Source organism: Podarcis filfolensis (assembly GCF_964270895.1).
Source record: "Podarcis filfolensis genome assembly, chromosome: 9".
NCBI classification, from domain to species: Eukaryota; Metazoa; Chordata; class Lepidosauria; order Squamata; family Lacertidae; genus Podarcis; species Podarcis filfolensis.
The window spans coordinates 63,024,360-63,052,021 of NC_139610.1; the positions used below are offsets into that span (position 1 = coordinate 63,024,360).

Consider the following 27,662-nt stretch of genomic DNA (forward strand, 5'->3'; position numbering starts at 1 on the left):
AGAAAGGACACAGGCCAACACCCCAAAAGTCAGTTCTAACCATTCCTTAACCAGCTCTGAATATCTTTTCCTAATCAGGGGAAATATTCATTGCACGTTTTTGGGAACTATCCATCACACCCTGCTTTATTTGCAGACCAACATTAAGCCAGAGTTCCCCAGGTTGGATGCAACAGGGAACACTGGTTTAACACAAGCCAGGATCTTTGCACTGAACCCAGCAGGCAATGGGGGAGAAGAGGAAGGGCAAGGGAGGAAAACTCTGCTTTGCTGCTCATTCCTGGCTTCATAAACCATGGTTTACAAAACCCGCAATAATTGGCCAAACTGGGTCAGTGGCTTATTTATGGCCACTTAGCAAGTACCAGTACATCACCGGGATGGAATTTTGAATGAGGCCCTCCTAGCTCACACTCTTAGCTACTATATTCAGCGTTGACAGATTTAAACCTTATTGGATCTACTTTGGTTTGTTTAGGCTAGGAACCTGAGGCCTTACAATCTGAGGTTAAGTGCAAAGTAGTGGCTTTGAGAGTCCGAGGCAATTACCTATTGCACTCAAACCATATGAGGTACAGAACTACATTTCAGAACTCCTACAGGTGACCTGCTTATAAGTGCTCCTCCCCATTTGTTTAAAAGCCTGGTCCTTTGCAGAAGTGTGTTTCTTGCACAAGGCTTCCCAATCAACTATAATTGTACGGTCTGAATTTGCTGGTATGTGACTGAATCCCATCCAAAAACAGGGAAGTGTCTGGAAATGGCTGTAGTCACCACAGATCAGAAATTCTAACAGCCAAATTTTGTGAAGTGGAGGTATTTGGGTTTTGCTGAGAAACGCATGTAAATCTACTGGTAACTCCCAATTTACCTTCTGCCCTATTGCCTGCACTACAAGAAACTAGGTAAAGGTACAGGGACCCCTGACCATTAGGTCCAGTTGTGACCGACTCTGGGATTGCGGCGCTCATCTCGCTTTACTGGCTGAGAGAGCCGGCATACAGCTTCCGGGTCATGTGGCCAGCATGACTAAGCCGCTTCTGGCGAACCAGAGCAGCACACGGAAACGGCGTTTACCTTCCCACCAGAGCAGTACCTATTTATCTACTTGCACTTTGACGTGCTTTCGAACTGCTAGGTTGGCAGGAGCAGGGACCGAGCAACGGGAGCTCACCCCATTTCGGGGATTCGAAACGCCGACCTTCTGATCGGCAAGTCCTAGGCTCTGTGGTTTAACCCACAGCACCACCCGCGTCCCTTACCACAAGAAACTATTCTTGTGGAAAAAACCCACTTGATATTGAAGTACCTCCTAATTTCACAGTGACCTCTGGACAGCCGTAACCTTACACAGAGCTGCATGGAAGAGCAGCCCTCTTCAGGTGTTCAACCTAAACAAAGGTGAGGGCAAAAGCATGCAGGGCACTTAATGGAGCGCATACCTGCCCCAGCCCCCCATTTCCCATGCATGGCCACTGCTGAACTTCCTGTTCAGCTGAATAGCTTAGAAGCCCCTTCAGACACAAAGGTCAGAAGTGGAGGGAGCAAGGACAGCACATGGCGGCCCGACATATGGCAGGGGCTATGCATGTCGTCCTTTGCTGGAGACTGGTCCATTAGGATGAACAGGGCACTGCCCCAGCAACCTCAGTCTACCTTTAGCCAGCACACACCTGTCTGCCTTCTTACTTACAAGCTGCCCAGAGAAGTGGCCTTAGCTGTTCCCTTTCTCCTCCTTGGTCCCAGTTTTGCTCTTGCAGAATTCAGCAGCAAGTAAGATGGGGGGCAAATTAGTTGACTCTGCCATTGTCATTTGTTCTGGATCCACTTACTATTGGTTTCCCTGTTTTTGATTGTACCAGCTCCAAAGGGTACAAGCCACCACTGTCTGACTCCTTAATGGGTTCACATGTCCAGGCTGGACACCTGAAGAGGGCTTACTGTCTTACAGAAATTCTGATTGGTCCTAGAACAATAGGACCCAGAATGCAGCAGTCTGATTGGTCCACAGAAGCCACCCAATCCAGCTCCAGATGGAAGTGAATCCGCAACCTGATTGGCCTACAGGAGAATCCCGGAATTAGCCAATCAAGTGGGGCCCATTGTGTAAATAATGTATATAAAGCAAACATTCTGGGGGAACTTCCATTCTTCCTCACTACTATGAGCTGAATAAAGAGCATGAAATCCACACTCAACTCCGAGTATATTTCATTAAGGAAACATTGCAACCAGTCAAAAACATTTAAGGACGGTGCAAAGCCATACTGAGAGGGGTTGTGGCCTGGGGAGAGCCAGATAGAGAAGCTTGTGGGGGCACATTTGGAACCCCCACCTGAGGCCTAAGGTTCCTCACCCCTGGTGTACATCACATACACCTGCATCAGGGTCAGGCCATGGGCAGTGGTCCAGGGTGCCAGGAGTCAGGAACTGGGAGCCAAGAGAGAAAGCGGGATATGCGGCCAACCAGGAGGTAAGGTCAGAGAATGAGCTAAGAGTCAAAACCAAGAGGAAGACTCATGAACATTTAAGTTGTGTGCATTCAGTTTTACATTGCTGGCAAAAATTAAAATTAAAATAAGGTGGAAGAAAGATGGCAGGCATCCAGGAAAGAGAACTTTGGCAATCCCACCCACCATTGAACCTCATGTGTTTAGACTATATGCAATGTTGGCTTTAGGTGCAATCCCCGGAAATTTGCCCCCCACGTAAATTGTGGGCTTACTGTATGCTAGCACTTCAGTAGACCTTGTTTGGCCAAGCAAGGTTCATCTAAAAAATTAAGTCCTTCCCCCCTCCCCATTCCTACCCGTGAAGAGCCAATGGCCGGGCTGGACAGGTGGAACTAGGTCAGATCAGGAGGAATTTCTCCCAGAGAAGCTACAGGTACAAAGTTCAACACATGGGGAAGTGTTGAGCAGTTCCTAACAAGATTGACACCTAACAAGAAGTCAAGACTGGCTGCGGCTCTATGTTATTCAGTGACACACCTGAATTTGCTACTATATAACGTGTAAAAAAAACAACTTTCAGAAGTCACCTTCCAGAAGGGAAACAAGTCATGTCAGCTTCAATTTATATTTCTCTCACAGAGCTGAGACCAAGAAACGCCTTACTTCAACTTCTACCTTAAGGCTTTATATCGTAAGGCAGATCTACCATATTTGTAAATAGCTAGAGACTCTACAATCTGATATGGAGAGAAATGCCTTGCAGAATAAAATTCACTCTGACTAAAGGAACACATTTCGCTTGCAAGAAATATCGCTTGGGTTGCTCAATACCATACAAGAAACTGATAAGGCAGTTGCAAGGTTTCTTTTATCATTTCCTCACCTCAAATGAGGCACTCTTGTTTGGGAACACACAACCGGAATTTAATAAACTGATTTTCATTAAAAATCAAAAGGGAGGGCCAGTTCCCGTGTAACATTTGGTTCCATGGAACCAAACAGGTGGAAAATGTTGCTCTCGAACTGGTCGACCCTAAGGACTGTTTCAGCCTGCTCATGTGAGGAGGAGCTGTCAGAAGCACTCCTGAAAAATCTAAATGGAAGGGCAGCTCCAATTAAACATTTTCTGTTTATGTCTCCATTCAGGACTTGCTTCAAAGCATCCCATGGAGCCAATATTATTTCGGAAGAGGCCTGGAGTTAGGAAACTGCCACTTCCGCGTTTCATAATTCTTGTTCCTTGTAATTATTATTTTTAATCAGGTTTCAAGTCCTCATGATAGTGAAGGTCACCTTCAAGCATTAAGTAATGTCTAAAAAAAGTTTATGTATAAAGGCTGAAGTGTTGATTAATAAGCATATTTGTGACCCTCTGTAGTCAGTTACTTCTACCTTTACAAATCCTATACAGTGGTACTTCGGTTTAAATACTTAATTTGTTCCGGAGGTCCATACTTAACCTGAAACTGTTCTTAAGCTGAAGCACCACTTTAGCTAATGGGGCCTCCCGCTGCTGCCGTGCCGCCGGAGCATGATTTCTGTTCTCATCCTGAAGCAAAGTTCTTAACCTGAAGCACTATTTCTGGGTTAGCAGAGTCTGTACAGTGGTACCTCAGGTTACATACGCTTCAGGTTACAGACTCCACTAACCCAGAAATAGTACCTTGGGTTAAGAACTTTGCTTCAGGATGAGAACAGAAATTGTGCTCCGGCGGCACGGCAGCAGTGGGAGGCCCCATTAGCTAAAGTGGTGCTTCAGGTTAAGAACAGTTTCAGGTTAAGAACGGACCTCCGGAACGAATTAAGTACTTAACCCGAGGTACCACTGTACTTGCCAGTAAGTTCAGCTCATCTCAAGTGGGACTTATTTCAAAGTAAACATGCATGGGATCATAACCTCCTACCTGGACTCCCCCATGCTTTCCTACTGAGAATGACTTCACCCATTATGAAAAAAGCCACACATCATGTTTGCCACAGCTGTATCAGCACCTAATATGTCAAACTGAAAGGTCAGGCCCTGGTCCTCACCTCTAAATTACAGAAACATAGATTTGTAGAGCTGGAAGGGACCGCAAGGAGCATCTAGTCCAACCCCCTACAATGCAGGAATCTTTCACCCAACATGGGACTCAAACCCACAACCTAGAGATTAAGAGTCTCATGCTCTAATGACTGACCTCAGGGCATGTGTTGGGAAGCCTGGATTGCCCACATTTTTTTCCAGCGAATGTCTACTACACCTTTAGGGGAAAGCATCTTCCATTCATGCTTTTACTTGTTTACAAAAAGAAACCCTGATAAAACATGAACAAAGAACACTAAACTAGTCTTACGACACCTTAAAGATCAACAGCTTTACTATAGCATAAGCTTTCATGAACACTTCATCACATTCAGAAGTCAATATCTTCATATGGCAAATATAAAAAATGGGCATATAGATGGGGAACGTAATATAAACAGGAGACAAAATGACCATGTAAGGCAATAGGTATGTATTCTATGACAATTCTATGCAAAGCTCAAAAGTAAACCAGATACACACAGCATTATTAGCAGCAGATAACATAATCATCCTAGGTCTAACACCTGGAGTGAGAGGGAAAACACCATTGTCTCAATTCAGGCCTAAGCAAATAATATCAAGCTCCCTGATAAGTTCTCATTGACAATTTCATGGTGGAGCCTCCCTTTGAAGTTCCTTTGTTGAAGGATCCTGGGAAACGAAAATATTTCACTATTGGTTTCTGAATGCTGCCAATTGCTGTGTTAGCTCTGTGTCCATTTATTCCTTTGCACAGAGATTGATCTGTTTGCCCTCCATCGGGAGGACAGAAGGGCATTGCTGGCAGGTGATAGCATGCATCAGCCTGGATAGCTCAGTTGGTTAGAGCATGGCGCTAACAATGCCAAGGTTGCTAGTTCGATTCCGGTAGGGTCGGACTAGACGATCCTCATGCTCCCTTCCAACTTGACAACACTATGATTCTATTCTGGAAGATGAAGATGAACAGGTGAAGCAGAACCTGACATGGATGATGGTGTTGCAATAATACAGGGACAAAGCTGACCACTGGGTTCGCTGCAGGGTCTGGTCCTGTACTCATGTAGCCTGTTATTGCAAGCAGCTATTTTCAGCAGCATAGGCAAACTCAGCCTTCCAGATGTTTTGAGACTACAGTTCCCATCACCCCTGACCACTGGTCCTGTTAGCTAGGGATGATGGGAGTTGTAGTCTCAAAACAGCTGGAAGGCCGAGTTTGCCTATGCATGAGTTAAGGGGATATCTGTAAGACAGGAGGCCTGATGGACTCTTAAGTCATGAAAGCTTATACCATAATAAACCGTTAGCTACAAAACCATCCTGGAAACTGTTGCCATAAAGAAAGTTTCTCTCTCATCTAGGGCCACCACAGCACATCTTACAAAAAAAAACCACACCTCTCTTTTGGAGTCAAACTACATGTTTCACTGAAGAAGAAGAAGAAGAAGAAGAAGAAGAGGAGGAGGAGGAGGAGTTTGGATTTGATATCCTGCCTTTCACTCCCTTTAAGGAGTCTCAAAGCGGCTAACATTCTCCTTTCCCTTCCTCCCCCACAACAAACACTCTGTGAGGTGAGTGGGGCTGAGAGACTTCAAAGAAGTGTGACTGGCCCGAGGTCACCCAGCAGCTGCATGTGGAAGAGCAGGGAAGCGAACCCAGTCGCCAGATTACGAGTCTACCACTCTAAACCACTACACCACACTGGAAGAAGTCAACCATTGGTCCATGTACAGGTAGGTAGCCGTGTTGGTATCTGAAGAAGTGTGCATGCACACGAAAGCTCATACCAATAATTTAGTTGGTCTCTAAGGTGCTACTGGAAGGAATTTTTTAATTTTTTTTGACATTGGTCCACGTAGTTCAGTATCATCAATCCTGGTTGACAGCTGCACTCCAGAGTTTCAGGCAGGAATTTCTCCTAGCCCTACCTGGAGATTGAAACTGAGGACCTTCTGCATGCAAGGCAGATGTTCTGTCACTGAGCTATTGTGCATCCCCAACCATGGGCATAGCCAGGATTTTTGTTAGCGGGGAGGAAGGACCTTTGTTGCGGGGGCAGAACTGTCGTGACTGGTCAGTTAGTCAAGTATTTCTACTGTTTTACTTGATGTATGGGGGCGACTGCCCCTCCCTGTCTACGCTCATGTCCTTAACCACTTAATAAGTAGTATGCAACTGCAACTTGTGTTTTTTATTATATGTGCCAGGGGGTGGGGAGTGGAACACGACGATATTATTATCCTGACCACAGTGCAGAAGGGTTTAATCCACTCTATCCTGAGACACGGTGGTCAGCCAATGGGAACTTTTTTCCTAAGCTGCAAAATGGAGCTGAACCCCCGGTTTCCATCCCAGTTGCAGCTGGAAAGGGATGCACTGCTGTGATCAAGATAATAACCCCCCTGGCGCCTTTAGTTATTTAATTTGTTTATTTACATTTATATCCCGCCCTTTCTCCCAAATGAGCCGAGGGCAAAAAACACATCTGCAAATAAAAAAATACAATACAATACAAAACATTTAAAACATTTCTAAACTTTAACAAATTAAGGAAAAAACAGAAGGCATGAGAACTGAACATACTGTATACTTTGATTCTCAGAAAAGAAATTGAAAAACTGAGCAAAGTCATGCAAAAAATAAGTTGTGCACAGTATGTCCTAAGTTCTAGAATTCCTCCTGAACATGGAACTGAGGGCAGTCCATAAACACTGGATGCAAAATATCAGTATAAAGAAAGAATGGTGAACCTGTGGCCCTCTTTGTGTTGATGGACTACAACTCCCATCAGTACTAGTCAGGAATGATGGAAACTATAATCTAACAACATCTGGAGGACCACAGATTCCTTGTTCCCAAAGTAAAGATTGGCACTCCGCGTTTATCTAATAGCAGAAATTAGATGATTATTAACAGCCAAGTGTTGTGACTTATTTGCAACTGTCTAACCTATGTTTTCACTATGGTAATGATTATGGATCAACATTCCACAACATTTTGTTTCTCCTGCCCTCTTGTTTGATGTGCAAACTGCTTGGTGAAAAAGGAAAACCACCACCACCTTGGCAACATGCAAGCAGTATATTTGTGGTTAAATGACAGCCAGTCTTGAGCAAGGTACGATCAAGCATGTGAAAGGAGCAAAGTGCTGTAAATAAGAAATGTCCAAAAAAAGATGGTTGACCTGCACTTTCTAGGCATGAGTCTGAGGCGTTTCCCCTTAGCCTTGCTGCTTTCCCAGGTAAAGCCCACGTTTTAGCTTTCAATCGGAGCAAACATCAATCCAGAGAAAACCCGAATTTTCTCCCATTGAGTGCTAAAGAACGCTCCCACAACAGAACAATAAGAAGTGTGGCTAAGCACTTAGCATTCCTTGCCTGCTCATTTTTCCAGTTCAAACTGAGTGATCCTGAACCCTGAATCGAATGGGAAGACAAATACAATCCCATTCACCCATCAACATCACTTAAGTAAACAAAATGCTAGGACGAGGACAGAAATATTTATATTTCCAATGTTTGTGCTACTGGGCTGAGGGTACAGATCAGGCACATAAAGCAAAGTGAAACTGCACACTGTGGTGGCAAACGCATAGTTCCACATTTTCTGAGATAAGGGCCCCATCTGCACTAGACATTTAAAGCACTACCATACCACTTTAAATAGTCATGGCGAATAATTATGGGAACTGTGGTTTCTTAACGGTGCTGAGAATTGTTAGGATTGAACCTGGGACCCTCTCATGCAAAGCAGATACTCTGAACTATGGTCTCTTCCTGTCCCCAATTATGCCTAAGGGATTCAGGGATCTCAATTTGAGTGGGGGGGTGGCACTTGCAGGCGGAGAAGCCTTTGGGCTAAGTCCCACTTATACCCAGACCCACTTAAAAATAAATAAATTAAACACTGGCCCCGAAGCAAAAGCATATCTGGCCAAGAAGCCTCAGGATCCAAGGAGCTGGATGGAGAGAGGCTGCCATAAGCGAGCTGGCCACATTTCACCAATGGTGCCCATATTCTATGCGTAATTAAAAGTAGACCTGGCAGATCCACGCCATACATTCAAAGCACATGACTTACCCCAGAGGTTCTTGGGAACTGTCGTTTGCTAAGGATGCTGGGAATTTTAAATTCAGAAGATCCATAATTGATAAGATCTATTTGGGCGTGCAAGATTTTGGCCTCACGCAGGGCGCCATATTATGAAAGATTACCAAAGACCACCCCTGTTATAACTTTGAAGGGGGGAAACTAAGCTGCCAAGATTCTCTGAGGAAAGTGAGTGGGCTGTAAATGGATGGTGTGGATATGAAACCTACAAAAAAAATACACCACATTTTCTTGTCAATCAGTCCTGTGGGACTAAAAATACTGTAGTTACTTTGTTAAGTATGCCCCAAATTTCTCCAGATGCAAACAGTCAAAACACCAGCAGAAAATCCTACCCCCAGCCCACCCACATTCTCTCTTTCCAACAAACCCAGCCAAGCTGCAATCACAATCAATGCCATATCTCAAGAACAGGAGAAATACGGCCAATTCGTGCCGCAAAGAAGATGCTTTAGATACACCAGTTGTCAACAGCCACCTGTGGCCCCACAGTTTTGGATGCCATGCCTTTAGTTCGGGATCCACCCAACACACAAAACCGGTTGCGCCGTTTCAATTCCCAACCAAAATCAGACTGCTCCAGAGCAACTCCTGGCGGTTCTCTATGAAGTAAGCCCTGCCTTTGTTGTTTTTAAAACATGCAATTTAGGGAGAATGACACACTCGCCAATATGAGAGGAGAGATTACGCTGTGGTTTTGCGGAGGTGTTGATTACAGGTAGATAAATATCAAAAATGAAACCCGTATTATTTCTCAGCACTCCCCAGCAGATTTCTCCCCCGATTTCCGACTTTTCTCCCACAAATCTCCTCCTCCTCCTCTCTCCCAATCTCAGCTGTATGGCAACAGGATTATTACCTCAGAGTAAGAGTATTGAAGGTGAGCAGGCCAAGGTCCTCAGAAGAAAACTTCATGGAAGTGACTGGGGATCATTCTCTCAGGGAAAAATTTTGTATCAGGGCACGAGCATCTTAACTTTCAAAGCTCAAGTTTTATTCCAAATGTCTTCTCCATCTGCTAGTTTGTGAACCTCAAAATTTCTGCTCTGTGCTGAGGTTTTGGGACAGGAAACAGTGGGAAACTTTAACAACAGCAGCAAAACAGCTTGCATCAATATTCTCTTTCCTCTCTTGCATTCTTCTGATGAGACACAAATTTTCCACAATTATTTAAAAGGGAGAGAGACCGGCAGGCAGGCAGGCCTGCTGAGTGAAAAAAGACACAGACATACATACAGGGAAAGAAAATGTGCCCTATGAAATTTATCCTTTCCCTTCCAACAAATCCATCTGTACCAAAGTCCCACATCTCTCTGTCACACACACTCACAAATGCTCATCCCAACACCAAGCAAAGACATTTGTCTCCATCCTGACCTCCCAGTCCAATTATATATGTTCCACGTGGGGGGTGATCCATATAGAAACAGATTCTTTACGACTCCAAAACCACACCACTTTGATGGCTTTTCCCTTTGGTGGTTTACAAACGTGGGAGAAGTTTGATCCTTCCAACACACACTTTCACTGCAGCTGATGCCTCCACACCATCACAGTTTCCCAGCGACTCTTTTAAAAAGTACAGAAAGCAAACAACAAAAAAGGTCTGCTTTAGGAATTTCTTCCAGGGGTGGGGCAACCTTCGGCATGCTGGACGCTGTTGAACTCAAAGTGCCATCAACGCCGGCCTGCGCGGCCAATAATTAAGGCTGATGGGGCTTGTAGTCCAATATCTGGAGGGCCAAAGGCTCCGTGCCCCTGCTGCGCCCCATCATCCACAGCAACCCCAGCACAAGCCTTCCCTTCCCCCTCCTGCACACCCCACGGGGAGGGGAGGTGGGGTCCGACACATACCACCCTTCAGACTTTCACTTGCCCCCATCAGCACGCGAGCACGCGGCCCAACTCCGCATCATGGTCTCAGTAGTCCTTATCAGAGATAGCCAAGTGCGCACACACGAACTAAAGACTTGGGAGTACTTGTGGGGAGGGGTATTTTGGAGCTGGGGACAGACCCACCCCGCATTATAGCGCTCTCGAAAGAGAATAGTTGGCTACGAAAGGGCAGGACGCCGACGCCGCCTCCCACCCGTCCAAGGCAACATACACCGACTTCACTTACCGGCCGCGTCGAGTTCAAAAACAACACCGCAACACCTCGATCCTGGAGCGCTGGGCACGGGATGGGGAGCCCTCTCTCCTCCCCGACGATGGCGCTAACTGGAACCTGCAAAGGAGCCCGGAGAGGGGGAGCCGATGGATCGGGGCTTCGGCGTCGGCAGCATCTCCTCCCGGGCTGCTATTTTGACCGGCCCGAGCCCCCCATCTCTCTCCCCCCAACCCCCTTCCGGCTTGTTTGTTTGGCGAAAGAGGACGCAGCTCAGGGCGCAAAGTTTCCCTGCAAGTTAGCGGCGGTTTCCAGAGCCCGAGAGAGCAGGGCAAGGCAAGGCAAGGCGATGCGGGCTTGGGCTCTTTCTTCGGCGCCTGCCTGCGCCCTCCTCCTCCTCCTCCTCCTCCTCCTGCCGACACCAGCCGAAGCGGCTGCTCCCGGAGTGCGTGCGCGCTTGTTGTGTCGGTGTGCCTGCGCGCGCGTCCCTAACGCTGCCTCTCCAGGGCTGTAACCATTGTAGCCAGCCGCGAAGCAGCCTCCCCCGCCCGCCTCTCAGCCACTCACGCCCCTCGGGGAAGCTGCTGACACAAGCTCGATGGGATCCCGTCTCCCGCTCGCTCGCTCCCTCCTGTCCCGCCCCGTTCTGGGGCCCTGGCAGGTCTAGCCGCTCTCTGGTTACTAAGCCAACCTCCAGGCCTGCTCGCTGTTGCTGCTGCCGCCGCCGCCAAGAGCAACGTGGTTTCTTCCTCTCCTTTAACTTTTTCGAAACGCTCCAGGAAAGCCGCCCATCTTTCCAAGATGATAAAGCTAGGTTTTTTATTTTCCTGGACTTCGCACTCGCTCCTGCATATTGATCATTTAGTATTTTATCTTCCATTCTTTGCAATGGCTTGTGCACAAAATAAGATTTAACGTCGTTTAATATAATATCTAATATATTATATTTAATATAATACGAGACTTTTTCCTGTGCTTTGCATTGGCTCCTGCATATAATAATAATAATAATAATGTATAATACTTTCTTTTCTATTCTTTGCATTGGCTCCTACATACAATAATTATAATATGGGTTTTTTCTCTGCTTTGCCTCGGCTCCCACTACTTTATTACCACTACTAACGCTGTAAAAATATATATATGCAGGAGCCAATACAAAGAACAAAAAGGAATAACTTATTCTTGTTGTTTTTACTCGCTATTCTTCACATTGGCTCCTATATGTTATTTATTATTATTGCTAAATATTATTATTAAAAATACAGTCTGAACCAAAGAACCTCTGGATATTGACTAAGAAGCCTCACTGAATTCAGTGGGATTTACTTTGGCAATAACCTTGTTGGCTGCACACAGTAAATGAAGAGACCAGCGATGTGGAGCAGCGACTGCCACATTTTTCATAACTGGGACTATGATGTCATCCTCTGGTTGCTGTTTGCCACTATTATTATTAGTAGTAATTGCATTTCTACACCACCCTTCATCTGAGGATCACTGGGTGGTTTACAATATAAATCTGCATGCCAAAGAAATAACTTTTTCTCAAAGAAACTCACCAAAGTAAACACAACCAAAGGGAGGTTACACTTTTCCTCTCCATTCCTCCTCCCCCATCACTTCCAGACTGTCTTCACTTTGCAGGTTCTTAAAAGGAGAGAGCATCTGTTGCACACAATGTTCCTCACAGACAGTTTGGGAACCACAGGTGTAGATTGTTGGGGGGAGGGGAATTATTTAAAGGTAAAGGGACCCCTGACCATTAGGTCCAGTCGTGACCAACTCTGGGGTTGCGGCGCTCATCTCGCTTTATTGGCCGAGGGAGCCGGCGTACAGCTTCCGGGTCATGTGGCCAGCATGACTAAGCCGCTTCTGGCAAACAAGAGCAGTGCACGGAAATGCCGTTTACCTTCCCGCCAGAGCGGTACCTATTTATCTACTTGCACTTTGACATGCTTTCGAACTGCTAGGTGGGCAGGAGCAGGGACCGAGCAACGGGAGCTCACCCCGTTGCGGGGGTTCAAACCGCCAACCTTCTGATCGGAAAGCCCTAGGCTCTGTGGTTTAGCCCACAGCGCCACCCACGTCCCTTTATTACAAAATACCACCTTACAATAACTAACTATAGCTTTGCAATAACTGAAGTCTGTGTGTGTGCCTAATTTTCTCTTGCTTGCATTCCCCTGCCAGTGTTGAATTTTGGGGTGTTGGAGCAGGGAGCCTAGCGCTTTTACTTTGCAGTGCACAATTCAAATGGATGGTGCTGTTATTTACTACAGGGAACCAGGCAGAGAGCCTTCTTGGTAGTGGCACCCGCCCTGTGGAACGCCCTCCCATCAGATGTCAAGGAAATGAACAACTATCTGACTTTTAGGAGACATCTGAAGGCAGCCCTGTTTAGGGAAGTTTTTAATGTTTGGTATTTTATTGCTTTTTTATTGTTACAGTGGTACCTCAGGTTACATACACTTCAGGTTACAGACTCCGCTAACCCAGAAATAGTGCTTCAGGTTGAGAACAGAAATCATGCTCCGGCGGCGTGGCGGCAGCGGGAGGCCCCATTAGCTAAAGTGGTGCTTCAGGTTAAGAACAGTTTCAGGTTAAGTACAGATCTCTGGAACGAATTAAGTACTTAACCCGAGGTACCACTGTATTAATATTCTGTTGGGAGCCGCCCTGAGTGGCTGGGGAAACCCAGCCAGATGGGCGGAGTATAAATAATAAATTATTATTATATTATTATTATTACTACTTTGCTTTATTATTTGTACCTATGAGCCACCTAATAAAATACGTTCTGTAGGTGACATGCACCATCAAAACAAGATTGAAAACACACCATGCAACAATTCCAATGAAATAACTGTAAAACCAGCAAGAGCTCATCAATAAAATTCATCATTTTTCAATCCTGTTATTATAGTGATTGCTAATAATAATTATAATAATAATAGTAAGCACAATATACATATTTTTCTAACCCACTTTACATTGCACTGCTTTGCATACACAACCTTAGTCATTCTTACCGCAATAAAGTAGAACTGTGTTATATCCTCAGGACGTAGGTTAAGAAGGGGAATGGACGTTCTCTTTTTGGGACTACCTGAGTGGCAGGAATGAGGGACAGAAGCCTGAGGGGCAAGAAAGGGTTGTGTCTTAAAGCATTAAAAAGCTGTAATGCTTTAAGAATATGGAAAAGGGATATAAATAGGTAAAAACATAATTAAAAGGATGTTGGATTGGAAATAAGTGGTATTAGCAACAAAGTTAATAAGAATATGCAAAATGAATTGATAATGGATGAAAATACTGAGTTATAAAATGTTAAGTTATAGAGATAAGATAAATGAAAGAGGGTAAGGATTTGCTGATTTGATTATTTAAATGGGAATACAAGAAGGGGAGGTGTGAGGAAGTCAAAGAAACAAGCAAATGAGTTTTAAGTTATGAAAAAGAATTGTTTTTAATTTTTCTTATTTTTTCTGTGTGTTTATTCTTATTTTTTTTTTTGTTTCTTTTATTATGTGTTTTTGTATATTTGTTTTTGTAAAATCTTAATAAATATTTCTCAAAAAAAAAAAAAAAAAGGGTTGGTGTCTACAAGGCCGCTGTGGGCCCTGGGTCAATGTGAAGGGTGGATGGATTCGCAACACTAGCCTTTATTCCACTATAACATGTTTTGCACCGAAGTACCTGGTGGTACGCAATGCCAGCACCTCTTTTGTTGTTGTTAAAAAGCGTGCCATTTACTGTAACAACTTCATTGTAAGTACCGGCACCTATTTTTCTACTAAAAAACAAACAAACCACTAGATATATCTGTCTTGGATGCTTTAGCTGAGATTCCTGAATTGCAGGGGTATGAACCAGATGTTCCCTACTTTTAGAAGACATCTGAAGGCAGCCCTGTTTAGGGATGCTTTTAATGTTCAATAGACCATTGTATTTTAATATTCTGTTGGAAACCGCCCAGAGTGGCTGGAGAAACCCATAAATAATAAATGATTATTAATTATTATTATTATTATTATTATTATTATTATTATTATATTCCTTGGGTTCCTTCTATGGATCTCTAGAGCCCCAAGGATGCAGAACACCAAATACGAAGAGGCCTGGAAACAAAACACTTCCTAGCCAAAAGGAGATTGAATATCAATATGAACCAAAAAGAGAGAATGTGGAATTATATGAAGGCATCTTTCTACCAGGCCCACTGCTTGTAGAACTCTCTCTGTTCTGCCACTTCTACTGTTATCTCTCTCCCCCCCCCCCGTTTCTTTCCCCTAAAATATAGTTAAAAATAACGTGTTAGAAACGCCTAAAAACAATTACCTGCCCTCAAACTAATCATTTCGGGGTTGCCAGAGGCAGAACTTTTCAACCATGTCTGGATAAACATGAGAGTTTTTAACAGTGAGGGCCTAAACTGATGTTTTCCAGTGGCAATGAAGATAAACTTGGAAAGAGTGAACTCCTTGGGTCAGAAAAACAATAGTGGGAACGACTGGAGCTTTTCCAAAGAACTCCAAATTAAGATAACAAAGACGCTACAAAGAGTCGTGTGGCTCCTTCGAGACTTAAGGAGACATTTATTAAGGCATGGAGCAGGGGTAGGCAGAAGATTGTCTGAGATCTGCTGGTAGGTCTTCAAAATCCCACTATCTGCTTTCTGGAAACAATTGAATATATTTTTGTTCCAATGAGCTTTCCCAGCCGGGTCTTTCTGTCTTGTGTGTCTCCTCTTTCTGTTTTTAAATTCATCTGTTTATGTTTTTTTTAAACGCTTTACACTGTTTTTATTTCATTTTGTCCATCACCTTGAGATGCTTGTGCAATTAAAAAGTAATAAGAAATATATTTTAAAAATATCCTTATCTGCTCGAAGAAGAACTCACGTGGTATCATTGCTTTGCTTGGTATTCTTTTGTCGCACCTAATATAATTTTTGCCAAAGTGCTTTGCTTTGAATTGTTGTCAATAATTCGCAATATGTTGTTTCTTTCAAATCAGGGGGATGTTCATATAGGAGACTTGATGCAGCAAACATAATGCAGACTTTGTGTTTTTTGGGAGCGAAGCTGCAGCGGGAGAGTGAGTAAACAATTACAAGCTTCAGTGCTCCAGCTTGGAAAGTTGCTGTGTTTACTTGCAAAACAGTCCCTATGGAAGACCCACAGGCTTATAGCTTTCAGGAAACTTCCCTACCAGGCATTCTGAGGAAAAATGAACTGCCAGAATCCTGTCACAGCAAAGTTTCTAAGCATTTGTCTCAATCCAGTGAAGATTATCTGTGGGCGAAAACCGGCTTTTATTGTCCTGGTCCTCATCTTCACCATACATTTAAATCAGCATCATATCAGTTTAAACAATGCAGAATGGTGTGAAGGGTCATGATGATGATGATGATGATGATGATGATGATGATAATTTATTATTTATACCCCGCCCATCTGGCTGAGTTTCCCCAGCCACTCTGGGTGGCTCCCAATCAAGTATTAAAAACAATACAGCATTAAATATTAAAAACTTCCCTGAACTTCAGATGTCTTTTAAAGATAGGATAGCTACTTATTTCCTTCACATCTGAAGGGAGGGTGTTCCACAGGGTGGGCACCACTACCGAGAAGGCCCTCTGTCTGGTTCCCTGTAACCTCACTTTTCGCAGTGAGGGAACCACCAGAAGGCCCTCGGCGCTGGACCTCAGTGTCAGGGCTGAACGATGGGGGTGGAGATGCTCCTTCAAGTATACAGGACCAAGGCCGTTTAGGGCTTTAAAGGTCAGCACCAACACTTTGAATTGTGCTCGGAAACGTACTGGGAGCCAATGCAGATCTCTCAGAACCGGTATTATGTGGTCCCGGCGGCCATTCCCAGTCACCAGTCTAGCTGCCGCATTCTGGATTAATTGCAGTTTCCGGATCACTTTCAAAGGTAGCCCCATGTAGAGCCCCACGTGAGCAGTTCAAAATGTTTTGCTGCCCAGAACAAAGGGCAGTATGGTACACCTCCCCTCCCAAATTCAACATACTGGTTTGGCAAAGCCTCTCCTCCTCCCAGAGGGGAGGGGTTGTGAGCGGGAGCAGCCTCCCACGGGGGCAGAGAGCCGTATTCAGCTCCCTGCTCTTGATCGGTTCTGCTGCCGCGGCCAAGCCTCCCAACCGCCCAATAGGGCCAGCTGGTGGGCGGGGCTAAATGTGTTAAAACAGCCGCGGCAGCCCTCTTCTCTCAGTCTGTTCCTGCTCCGACCTTGCCTTCAGGAAGAGCATGGACTTGTTGTCGCACATTAAGAAGGACTTTGATGAACTGGCTGTATTATTCCCAGAAACCACTGTGTTTTGGTCCTCCCTTCTAAAAAGAAGGGTGTGACGTGGCAGTCATAGCCCTATAGCTATTGACAAATCCAGGAAACTTCTGAATCGTGTGGTGGCCCGCAAGCTGCTATATATGAATGGCCATGTGATTGCACACCCTGACATCCGATTCAGCGATGTGTTTTTGTTTCGTGACGATGGCGTCCATCTTTCTGATCAAGGAAATGATGTGTGGTTGGCAGACATCACCAGAAGTATTAGGAATTGGTTGCAGCTGTGAGGGTATTGGCGGCGAGCTTTTTGGCTCAGGTGGCGGTTAGGCATTGGAATGTGTGTGCTGTGTTGGAGGATTGGGTATGCGCCATCATCTACCACTCCTCTTTTGGGTATTCCGTTAAAGGAATCCGGCGGTCATGGATCCTGTCCGATGCCCTGCTAGTGGCGAGGGCCATGGCACGACCCCCGGTGACGTCTTGGGGTTGCTTCCAGTTGTATTTGCATCAACAAGCTCCTCCCATTGGTTGTTAACCCTGATATGACTCCCGGCTGTGTGGGGTGGAGTCTTGTATTGCTGTTTCATCCAATGCTTAAGCCAATACTACTCACATGCTATAACCAATAAAGGTTGTGGCCTAATTTTGCCACAATAACGTCTCTGTGTGTCTTATTATAATCCTATGCGGGTGGAGGGTCCTCGACTCACAATCAAATCTTACTTCACTGGCTCCTTCCACAGCCCCTGGGAGCAGAAGGCTAGATTAGGGTGTGCTGGGCAGCAAACACCTGCAAGACCTTGCTGGCATTCCCTGTTCCCCAGCATCTGCCGCCTGAGGCACCTGCCTTGCTTTGCAGGACCTGCCTTGTGCAGAGTGTTATACAGTCGTACCTCATTTTGTGGCCGGGATCCGTTCCAGAGCCCCAGCCACTAGCTGAAAAGGACATAGGGCAAAGTGCCGTGTCTGCGCACACGCGTGGAGCGGTTTGTACTTCTGTGCATGCGCAAGTGGCAAACCTGGAAGTAACCCGTTCCAGTACTTCCGGGATTGCTGCGGACGTTCGCCGGAATGGACGCTAGACAAGGCGGACGTTCGCGGAGGTATTACTGTATATGCAATGGTTCGGAGGCCTGTCAAGGTCACTGTTTTCCTGACGAACGGATGGCACTTGTTAGAAGTACAGTTTGTGACCCATCACACATTGCTGCAGGGCTCCAATAAGAAGAACACAAGTTGCATGGTTTGCAATGAAATAGGGAAACAAACCATCATCGAACAGTGAAGTGACTCACGGCATAAGGGAGGTGGCGGAATTATGCGGCAAAAGGTATGGAAAGGAGGCAAAGGATTTCCCCAGCGGCTATTCAAAAATAAGAAGGCCAAGGGGACACAAAGCAGCTCTATATGCAATAGGGAAGAAGAGGCTCGCATGCCAACAATGCACCAATTGTGCCCAAGAGTCAAAGGGGTGTAGACAACTGGGTGATATTTGGAAAATACTGCTATGCCACTGCCCTAGAATCCCATCAGTGGGGAGCTGAAATCAGCACTTTGGAAAGGAGGTGGTGACTTGGGTTTCCCATCCTTCTAATTCAAACGTTTTCATATTCAAAATAAGAATATTACACAGGTCTGTATTCCAGCCAGCAATTGAAGCATCTTCTACCAGTGGCAGAATCCAGGCTTCAAATTGGTCCCTAAACCTTAAGGGAATAAGCAAGACTTGGAAACCAGCATGCAATAGGGTATATTTCACGCTCGCCTTGAAAGTCGCAAGTAAATTAACACTGCTGCTTCTCAATCGAATGCCAGCAATTTGGCAGAGCAGCCCAAGTTCGCATCTGCCAGGTGTGATGCCACAAGAAAGTTGTTTTCATACAAATGAGGCAGAGGTGATTTCAGGCTTGCTGGTGAGTGTGCATTCCAGTAGCTCTCTGACTGACTTGTGTGCCAGTATGATGCAGCAAGTTTGCAAACATGGGTTTAGAGAGTCACCGTTTATGGCATCAGCTTTAAGTGTATTCCTTAAAAATTACTGTACTTTTCCATGTATAACACGCCCCCACGTATAAGATGCCCCCTATTTTGGGGGACTAAGAATTAAGAAAATGCGGGAAAGCCAACGCTAACACTTGCGCACGTTGAAAAAGCCTCCTAATGTCTGTCCGCCCGCCAGCAGAAGCAGCCTATAGCCCGCCCAATTGCCGAACCAACACCCAATCAATGCCACCACTGGCTGCAGACACCAATAACATGCTGCAGACCACCTTCAGCTCGTGGCATCAACCAATCCCACGTCACCCCAAGGCACTTGTATAAGACAACCCCACATTTTATACATAATTTTAAAGTAAAAAAAACCCTAGTCTTAGACACGGAAAAGTACGGTAATGTGTGGTGCTACTCAGTTCTGGCTTAAATGGTGTTGCAACCTGATGTAATGCCTTATTGTTGTGTGATGAACAGTGGAAGCAGCCCCCTGACTATTCATCTGAAGGACAGAGGTACCACCATTTCCTAGACTGCAGGGAAAGGATGCGCTTCTCCAAACTGGCCCTTCAATTAAGGTTGCAATCCTATACACACCTGGGAGTAAGCCCAACTGAAATCAATAGGGCTCCTACTTATCAGTGGGGTGTACTTCTTAGTATACATGCATAAAGAAGGCTGGTCGCCGAAGAATTGATGCTTTTGAATTATGGTGGTGGAGGAGACTCTTGAGAGTCCCATAGAGTGCAAGAAGATCAAACGTATCCATTCTGAAGGAAATCAGCCCTGAGTGCTCACTGGAAGGACAGATCCTGAAGTGAGGCTCCAATATTTTGGCCACCTCATGAGAAGAGAAGACTCCCTGGAAAAGACCCTGATGTTTGGAAAGATGGAGGGCACAAGGAGAAGGGGACGACAGAGGACGAGATGGTTGGACAGTGTTCTCGAAACTACCAACATGAGTTGGACCAAACTGCGGGAGGCAGTGGAAGACAGGAGTGCCTGGCGTGCTCCGGTCCATGGGGTCGCGATGAGTTGGACACAACTAAACGACTAAGCAAGAACAAATACATGCATAGGATTGCCCTTTAAGTTAGTTTTCGGAAACCTTTCTCCAAGTGAAGTGGAAGGAGAGAGAACCTTCTCTGTGGTGGCATCCCAGCTTTGGAATTCCCTCCCCAGGCCAGGAGGTTCACCTGGCACCTTCACAATTATAATTTAGATGCAAGGCTAAATCACCTGTTTCCACACCTTTGGAACTCTCCAGGGAAATAGGAATGTATGGCTTTCTGTATTTTTTAATGAAAACTCTGGAGGCCCTTTCATTGCAGTCTGTACTTAGAATATGTGCTGTGCAAGTATGATTTTCAAATGCTGCTGGGTTTTAATTCAACTCTTATGTTGTAATCATTACATTTTTAGGTGCTTTAAAATGGTTTGCAAACTGCCTTGTGAGGGCAGTATGAAAGTCAGGTTAGAAATCCTTTACAGAGACACACACAAATGGGTCTGGGGGATACATCAATCTTATTGTGTGCAGAATTGTATTTGTGTAGCATGGAAAGTCCAGAGAGGGTTGAAAAATGAGAGTGGGCCTTTTCAGTGCTGGCCCCCTGTTTGTGGAATGTTTTCCCTGGGGAGGGCACCATCTTTATTTATTTTCAGCACCAGGCAAAATCTTTCCTTTTTACCTTTACCATTTTTTTTCTTATTTTATGGCTTTCAAGTAGTCGTGGTCTCCTTTAGTGGGGTAGGATCTGTAAGCAGCAACTTTTTTTTTTTTACAGATCAATATTGCCTTTCCTGCAGTTTGGGAGAAAAGGCCGCCTGAAACAAATGTTTCATGCCCAGCCTCTTCCTCAAGCCTCTGAGTCTCATTACTAGAGAAAGTAATGGAAACTGACTGACATAAGCAAGTTTATGGCTTGTACGTATCTATGTAAATACGTTGGTTTGGTGTCAACATATTCACTTGGCAGCAGAAGAAACGTGTTTGAGTCGATCTCGCTTCTACTTTTACAGGCCTCTGTTAAAAACATTAGTACCTGAAACAATTCATTCTGGTCAATATATTCCATTCCTCGTTCTTTTTCGCCCTTCCGTGTTGTTCTTGATCAACCATGAAGGGGTGTGTGGAGGGCTGGAATGTTGAAGGTGTAAAAAAATATTTAAAAATGCTCATCTTTACTTGTCTAATGTTGTAATTGCCTTCACAGCCTTCTTATGCTCAGAAACTGCAGATGTTAAGAAGGGCAGCCTCTTAATTATAACTGACTTTTAATTAAGAGGCTAGGCTTGCATCTCTGCTTTCTGGGCCCTGGAAAGCTATGAAAGGCGTCAACGTAATTTTTTAGCCAAGTTTCAACACATGTAAGTGCTGCTAATTGCAAACTATGTTTTTTACAGGAGGAGGGGGATTTTTTATTTTTAGCTTATTTGCGTTTTTATTCTTCGGAAATAATCTGATAGGTTGATATGGAGCGATTTATAGTTTCCAAGCTTTCATATTTCCGTAGCATTAAACTCCTATCTTAAACTAATGGCAAGCGTAGAATTCTTCAGTCATCAGAGGAAGCAATATAGACTCAACAACTTCCTTTCCAGCTGTTAAGTGAAGCATTGTCTCAGTGCCTTATCAGACGAAAAGGCACACACACGCACACAAATCCCACCAAAGACAACGTAATGTCCATATTCCACAACTCTGAAAGTCTTTATGGTTTAGTAGTAGGTAATATTGTTTCCCCACAAAATGTGCCCAGACCTCTCCCATTATTTCAGCTCAGCGGTTTTCCCTTGGTGAACTGGTGCGTGCTGAAAGCTGTAATTTATCATACCACAACATTATTATTTCCCTTTTTTGTATTTGACTTTTACTTGTGATATTTTAGGGCACTGTAAATCACTTATGGATTATCTTTGAAATATGGAGCTGTATGTATATTACCTAAACATAAATAAACAAGTAAAAAATAAAGAAACAATGAGTGGTTTTCCTCCTTGTAGCATCCTATCCCAGCACTATGATGGGGAAGAAAGCCGTTCCAAACTCCTGTGTCTCTTCCAAACTTTGAAAAGTACCTTCTGATGTGGTTTCATTTTTACAAACTCTTAAGAGGAAACAGGAAGGGACATTTCCGCCCCGCCCCCTGGAAAAGGTTGGTGGGTCACTAAAAACAGCTTTGCAGGCCAGGTCTGGCTAATGGGCTGTCAGTTCGCCACCTTTTCTGTAAGCCATCTAGATTCTTTATGGAAAGGATAGGGAACCTGTGGCCCTCCAGATGTTTGGACTCCAACACCTGCCCCTGCCAGTGTAGCCAGTGGTGATGAGTAAGTTGCAGGGTAAGTGGCAATCACACAATGTGAATGAGAAGTCAAGGAACAGGTTTACCAGGGACACTTTGAAATTCCTGCATGAAGCAGGATCTGGATGGTCTACAAGGCCCTCTCCAATGATATGATCCCACTTTCACTGCCACTTTACATGGTGAGAATACCAAAGCCTAGGCACGTGTCTCTACACCTTCCACAGGGAGTTGAATCATGCCTACTTCCTTTCTATTTTAATGAAGAAAGTGGTGGGAATAATGCTAATAAAGTAGCTTGTGCTACATTTCAGTCCATAAAAATGAGATTACCCATTTGAGAATTGTCAGCATGCAAACCATAATTTTAATGAAATGACTGGCTTCCTTTTTTAAAATAAAAAAAAATCAAACCATCATCATCCCACCCTCTGATTTGTATTTGAGCACTCATAACAATTAATTGGTGGATAATTTAACAACTTGACCTAACTTTTGAGCTGTAGCCTTCACATTATGAGGCATAATAACTTTTTTTTTTAAAAAAGCTGAAATTTGTATCCAATGAACATGGGGCAGGAGGGAATCTTTTATAATAGCAAAAACAACCATTTTCCATGGTGAGCTCTTCTATACAAAAGTAATTCTATTTGATTAGCAAAATAATCCCTGTATTCTTGGTTCTTGGGCTGTCTTCTGGGGGAAATGAATACGAACATTCCATTTTGCTCTAACAAACACATTACAGTTAGGAGCTTCCTGTAATCAGCATCGTAATTTGCGCAGAACTCAATAGGATATCATCTTATCACAGTCACTTGGCATTTCAAAAAATGCTCTTGCAGGGGTACCTGGACACAGGGGAGAGGAAGGTCTGGAGGGCCGATAGGAAAATGTGTGTGCGAATATTGGCCTGTGTACGTGCGGGAACATTAATATTTCTGAAGTACCTAATGTTGTTCTGGGAGGGTAATTGAACCATTTTACCAACTAGAGATTGTATACTGTACACCTTGCCCCTTCTCTGGAACAGGCCCTGCTGTGCTTGGAAGATCCTACAGCAAAGTAGCTACTGGGGTTTTGTTCCCTAAAGAAAAAAGAAAAGAAAAAGTACCGTATTTTTCGCTCTATAACACGCACCCGACCATAACACGCACGTAGTTTTTAGAGGAGGAAAATCCATAGGCATGCCACCCGTAGGCATTCCCTCCATAACACGCACAGACATTTCCCCTTACTTTTTAGGAGGAAAAAAGTGAGTGTTATGGTGCAAAAAATATGGTAATTTGCAAAAGCTGGAGGCAGAATGTTCTTTACCCTGCCCCAAGTAGTGAATTTCTGAAGATAATCCGTCTCTTGGTTTGAATTTTGACAAGTTTCACTTGGCTAGTTCTTTCCTTTTTTCTGTCAGTTGATTTCTTCTCATAGAAGAGATTAATGTTTTCGTTCTTGTGTGTTTTACCTGCGGTCACAGTGGCTGCACGCAGACATCACAATAGGCGATGCGTTACTGCGATCACAAAAAGCCTAGGAGAGCCTCAGGCTCTCACACACTCCCTTTCCCTCCCCTCCAACACAACCGTGAGGATATCACAAACTTCTGCTTCTGCTTTGGGCCTACCACAGTTTAGCATTATATCTGAACCCTAAAACTCTGGTTATGCTGAAGCAGGGTTTATTTGAAATATGACCCTCCTGCGCATTGCAGTCCTCTCCCTGCTGCACCTGTGTAAGTGCTATCGTGGACTGAGGGAAACACAACATCTCCCCTAATTGCTAAACTTTCCAGATTCTGCAACGCTGCAGAAATAACAGCACTAATTGATTCAGATTTGATTACAGGCTGCAATCCTACACACACACATACCTGAGAGTAAGACCTCTTGAACTCAACGAGTAGATGTGCAGGACTGCGCCATTAATCATGTTTCCTATATCTGTAAGCAGTTTTAGTTTTATTGTAGTTTATCTTTTGCTAGCAGCCTTGTACCCAGTGTTGCTTGGGGATTCTAAGAAGCCCAGTAACTTGGTGCAGTTTTGAAAGGTTCAGTCCACCATCTTCATTCAAAATGTCACCTACCTGCTCCTTGATCTCAGGAACAACCATGAAAAATCCAGATGTCCAGATGCACAGTGAACCAACAGCTTTCCAAAATGTATAGTAAATGTCATTTCCATTTATGTTCCTCTGCAGAAATGTTCAAGAGGGAATCTAGAGGTCATTGCTTTGTTCCAAGAACTGGAGGAGCTTGCCCCATCCTTGTTTTGCTGTGGTTTCATAATAATCATTCCTAATTCTTTTTTCTTCGCAATTCTCTATAGACGAGATCCACCCCACATGCATAAAACTTGGTACAATCCCCACCCACTCAGTCTGCTTGTCTCATTTTTGCTTCCTTTTAACCCAGCAGGGACTTGCTTTCATCCGTTTTGGCCCACCACCACTTGGATTCTGCCTACTCTGCCCCTCGCATAATTTTTAAAAACCTTAGTGCCTCAAGTTTTCTCTGCTGTGCATTTTTGTCAGTGTCAGCCACTCCAACATTAGAGAGTGCAATGAAAAAACACGCCTGAATGTGAAGGGGGGGGGGGAGTTTCTAGCAATGTGGTTTTTTTTACTGAAATTATTATTATTTGGTTAATGGTGAAAACAGCAATGAAAGCTACGTGAGTGTGATTGATATGTTCATGCTGGGATTAACTAACTTGTAGCATAGAGCTATACATCAGGTTCAGGGATAGGCCTTCTAGATGAATGGGATTGTTAAGTTGAGGGTGAACGTATCAGACAACACAGCGATTCTTCAAACAGCTCTTGTTTATTCACAGGCCCAGAACAGAACTGGACTGAAGGGTTCAGCCAACCTGCTTATGTAGAGCTCCACTACAAAGCAACAGTAACAACTTTCTGTAACTATCCAATCACTGAACGTCACTTTCAATTCCTTATTTGCATATGTGGACTTGAGTGAAAACTATCTACAGGATCCCCCTGCTGGCCCAGGGTGAGAACTTCAGTACATAACAGGGATAGGCCTTCCAACTCCCATCAGCCCTCGTCAGTGGCGTAGCGTGGGTTGTCAGCACCCGGGGCAAGGCAAGTAATTTGCGCCCCCTAACCCGTGGATTTGCGCCCCCTAACCCATGGATTTGCCCTAACCCCAGATGTTGCGCCCGGTGCGGCCCGCCCCCCCTGCACCCCCCACGCTACGCCACTGGCCCTCGTCACCGTGGCAACTGGTCAGGGATGATGGGAGTTGGAGTCCAGCAACATCCGAAATGGCCAAAGGTCCCCCACTCTTGCAATACATATGTAAATACATATGGGATACAGTAAGCCCGCAACGTACACAAATTTGACTTGCACACATTCAGTGTTACGCACTTGGAAATTATTATTATTATTATTATTATTATTATTATTATTATTATTTTATAGATTGGAAAGGGGGCAGACTTCCAGGAAAAAAAGACTTCAGCAATCTCATCCAATGTGGGCGTGTTCCCCTGGAAGGTAACCTGCACATAAATTATGGTCTTAGAATTATAGAATCACAGAGTTTTGGAAAGGACCCCAAGGATCATCTAGTCCAACCCCCTGCATGAAAGGGCTGACTGTACCTAAGTATACACTACATAAGTAAATTCCACTGTGATCACTACGACGGCCTCCTAGTTAAGTGTATACTGGAATGTAGCCCGATATTATACTGTAAACTATAATAAACAAGAGCTGAGGGGAAATTTCATTGCACTTTAAGGTAGGGCAGTCCCAGCTACACCTGCTAAGATTTCCTCTTCTGCACATCCATAAAGGTGCATCATCCTTGCCGTCTTTTGCCTCTAGCAACCCTATCCTAAAGTAACCACAGTACATTTGGAATAGCCGTGACTGGCCTCCTGTCATTTCAGTCCTCAGTAAAAGAAAATAAAAAATTGCTGGTGCTCACCATGTAGTTGTTACAGTAAGTGCCACACTTTAGGTAAAGGGACCCCTGACCATTAGGTCCAGTCATGGCCGACTCTGGGGTTGCGGCGCTCATCTCGCTTTATTGGCCAAGGGAGCCTGCGTACAGCTTCCGGGTCATGTGGCCAGTATGACTAAGCTGCTTCTGGCGAACCAGAGCAGCGCATGGAAACGTCGTTTACCTTCCCGCCGGAGTGGTACCTATTTATCTACTTGCACTTTGACGTGCTTTCGAACTGCTAGGTTGGCAGGAGCAGGGACTGAGCAACGGGAGCTCACCCCGTTGTGGGGATTCAAACCGCTGACCTGATCGGCAAGTCCTAGGCTCTGTGGTTTCACCCACAGTGCCACCCGCATCCCTGCTACACTTTAAACCAGTGCTTTTATTCTAGAAAAAAAGGCGATAGTATGGCATACCCTTGAGTACCCCCAGAAAAAAAAGCACTGAATATTTATTATTATTAGAATTTATATACTGCCCTATACCCAGAGGTCTCAGGGCAGTTCACACAAAAGATCACAATGTATAAAATCAAAGCAAAAGCAATAACCCAATTAAGACCCCCACACCCCAATTGGACCCAGTATTCCAGGTGGGGTCTGACCAAGGCAGAATAGAGTGGTGCTATTACTTCCCTTGATCTGAACACTATGCTTCCATTGATACAGCCTAGAATAGCATTAGCTTTCTGTGCTGCTGCATCACACTGTTGACTCATGTGGCCAGCCGCCACGTCACGTTTGCAGACATCTTTGTAAAGCAGAGTTGGTTTGCCAACAGGCTTAGTGCTTGAAGCCAGCTCCCTGTAGAGAACGTCCTTGGGGATCCTGCCATCTTCCATTCTGTGTACATGACCAAGCCAGCGTAGACGTCGCTGAGACAGAAGTGAGAACGTGCTGGGAATGTGGACTTGGGAGAGCACACCTTTGTTTGAGACTCTGTCCTGCCATGAGATGCCGATAATCTTCCTGTTGTAGTGTGTGTGGAAGGCATTGAAGCAACGCTCCTGATGAGCGTTAAGTTGTCCACGACTCACTTCCATAAATAAGTGCTCAGCACACAAACCTGGGTAGACCTTCATCTTAGTACTGGGCCAGTAAATATACATACTATCTAGTACATGTGTTGGTGTTGCTGTTGCTGTTGGTATCCATTTGTTTTGAGAGACAATGGCATACACCACCAAGGGTGAAGTCAAACCACTGCTTTAGCAGCACCAAAGTAACCTCCTTGGGATGCAAGCCTGGGCAGTGTGTATGGAGGCCCTGGGCTGCCCAGGAAACAAGACCCCACTCTTGGCCTCCCTCATGTGGGTCCAAAGGAAAGCAGAGCAATACATTTGGCACCAGGTTAGCTGCAGGAGTTGC

General features: G+C 44.8%; 1 protein-coding gene across 11 annotated transcripts in view; it reads right to left on the reverse strand.

The window, feature by feature from the left end:
• Window positions 1-11,528, reverse strand: part of PTPN13 (protein tyrosine phosphatase non-receptor type 13) — a 154,834-nt gene extending 143,306 nt beyond the window's left edge. For 4 of the 11 annotated variants that reach the window (XM_083631531.1, XM_083631539.1, XM_083631537.1 and 1 more), the window contains exon 1: window positions 10,733-11,527. Coding sequence is in view for 1 of the 11 variants with exons in the window: in XM_083631529.1 (XP_083487655.1) it covers window positions 10,465-10,492 (28 nt within the window). In the remaining 10 variants the exon portion in view is untranslated. Of the gene's footprint in view, window positions 1-10,464; window positions 10,596-10,732 lie in introns of those variants that run through there. The other 7 variants (XM_083631538.1, XM_083631536.1, XM_083631534.1 and 4 more) reach the window with 4 other exon arrangements.
• Window positions 11,529-27,662: the final 16,134 nt, after the last annotated feature.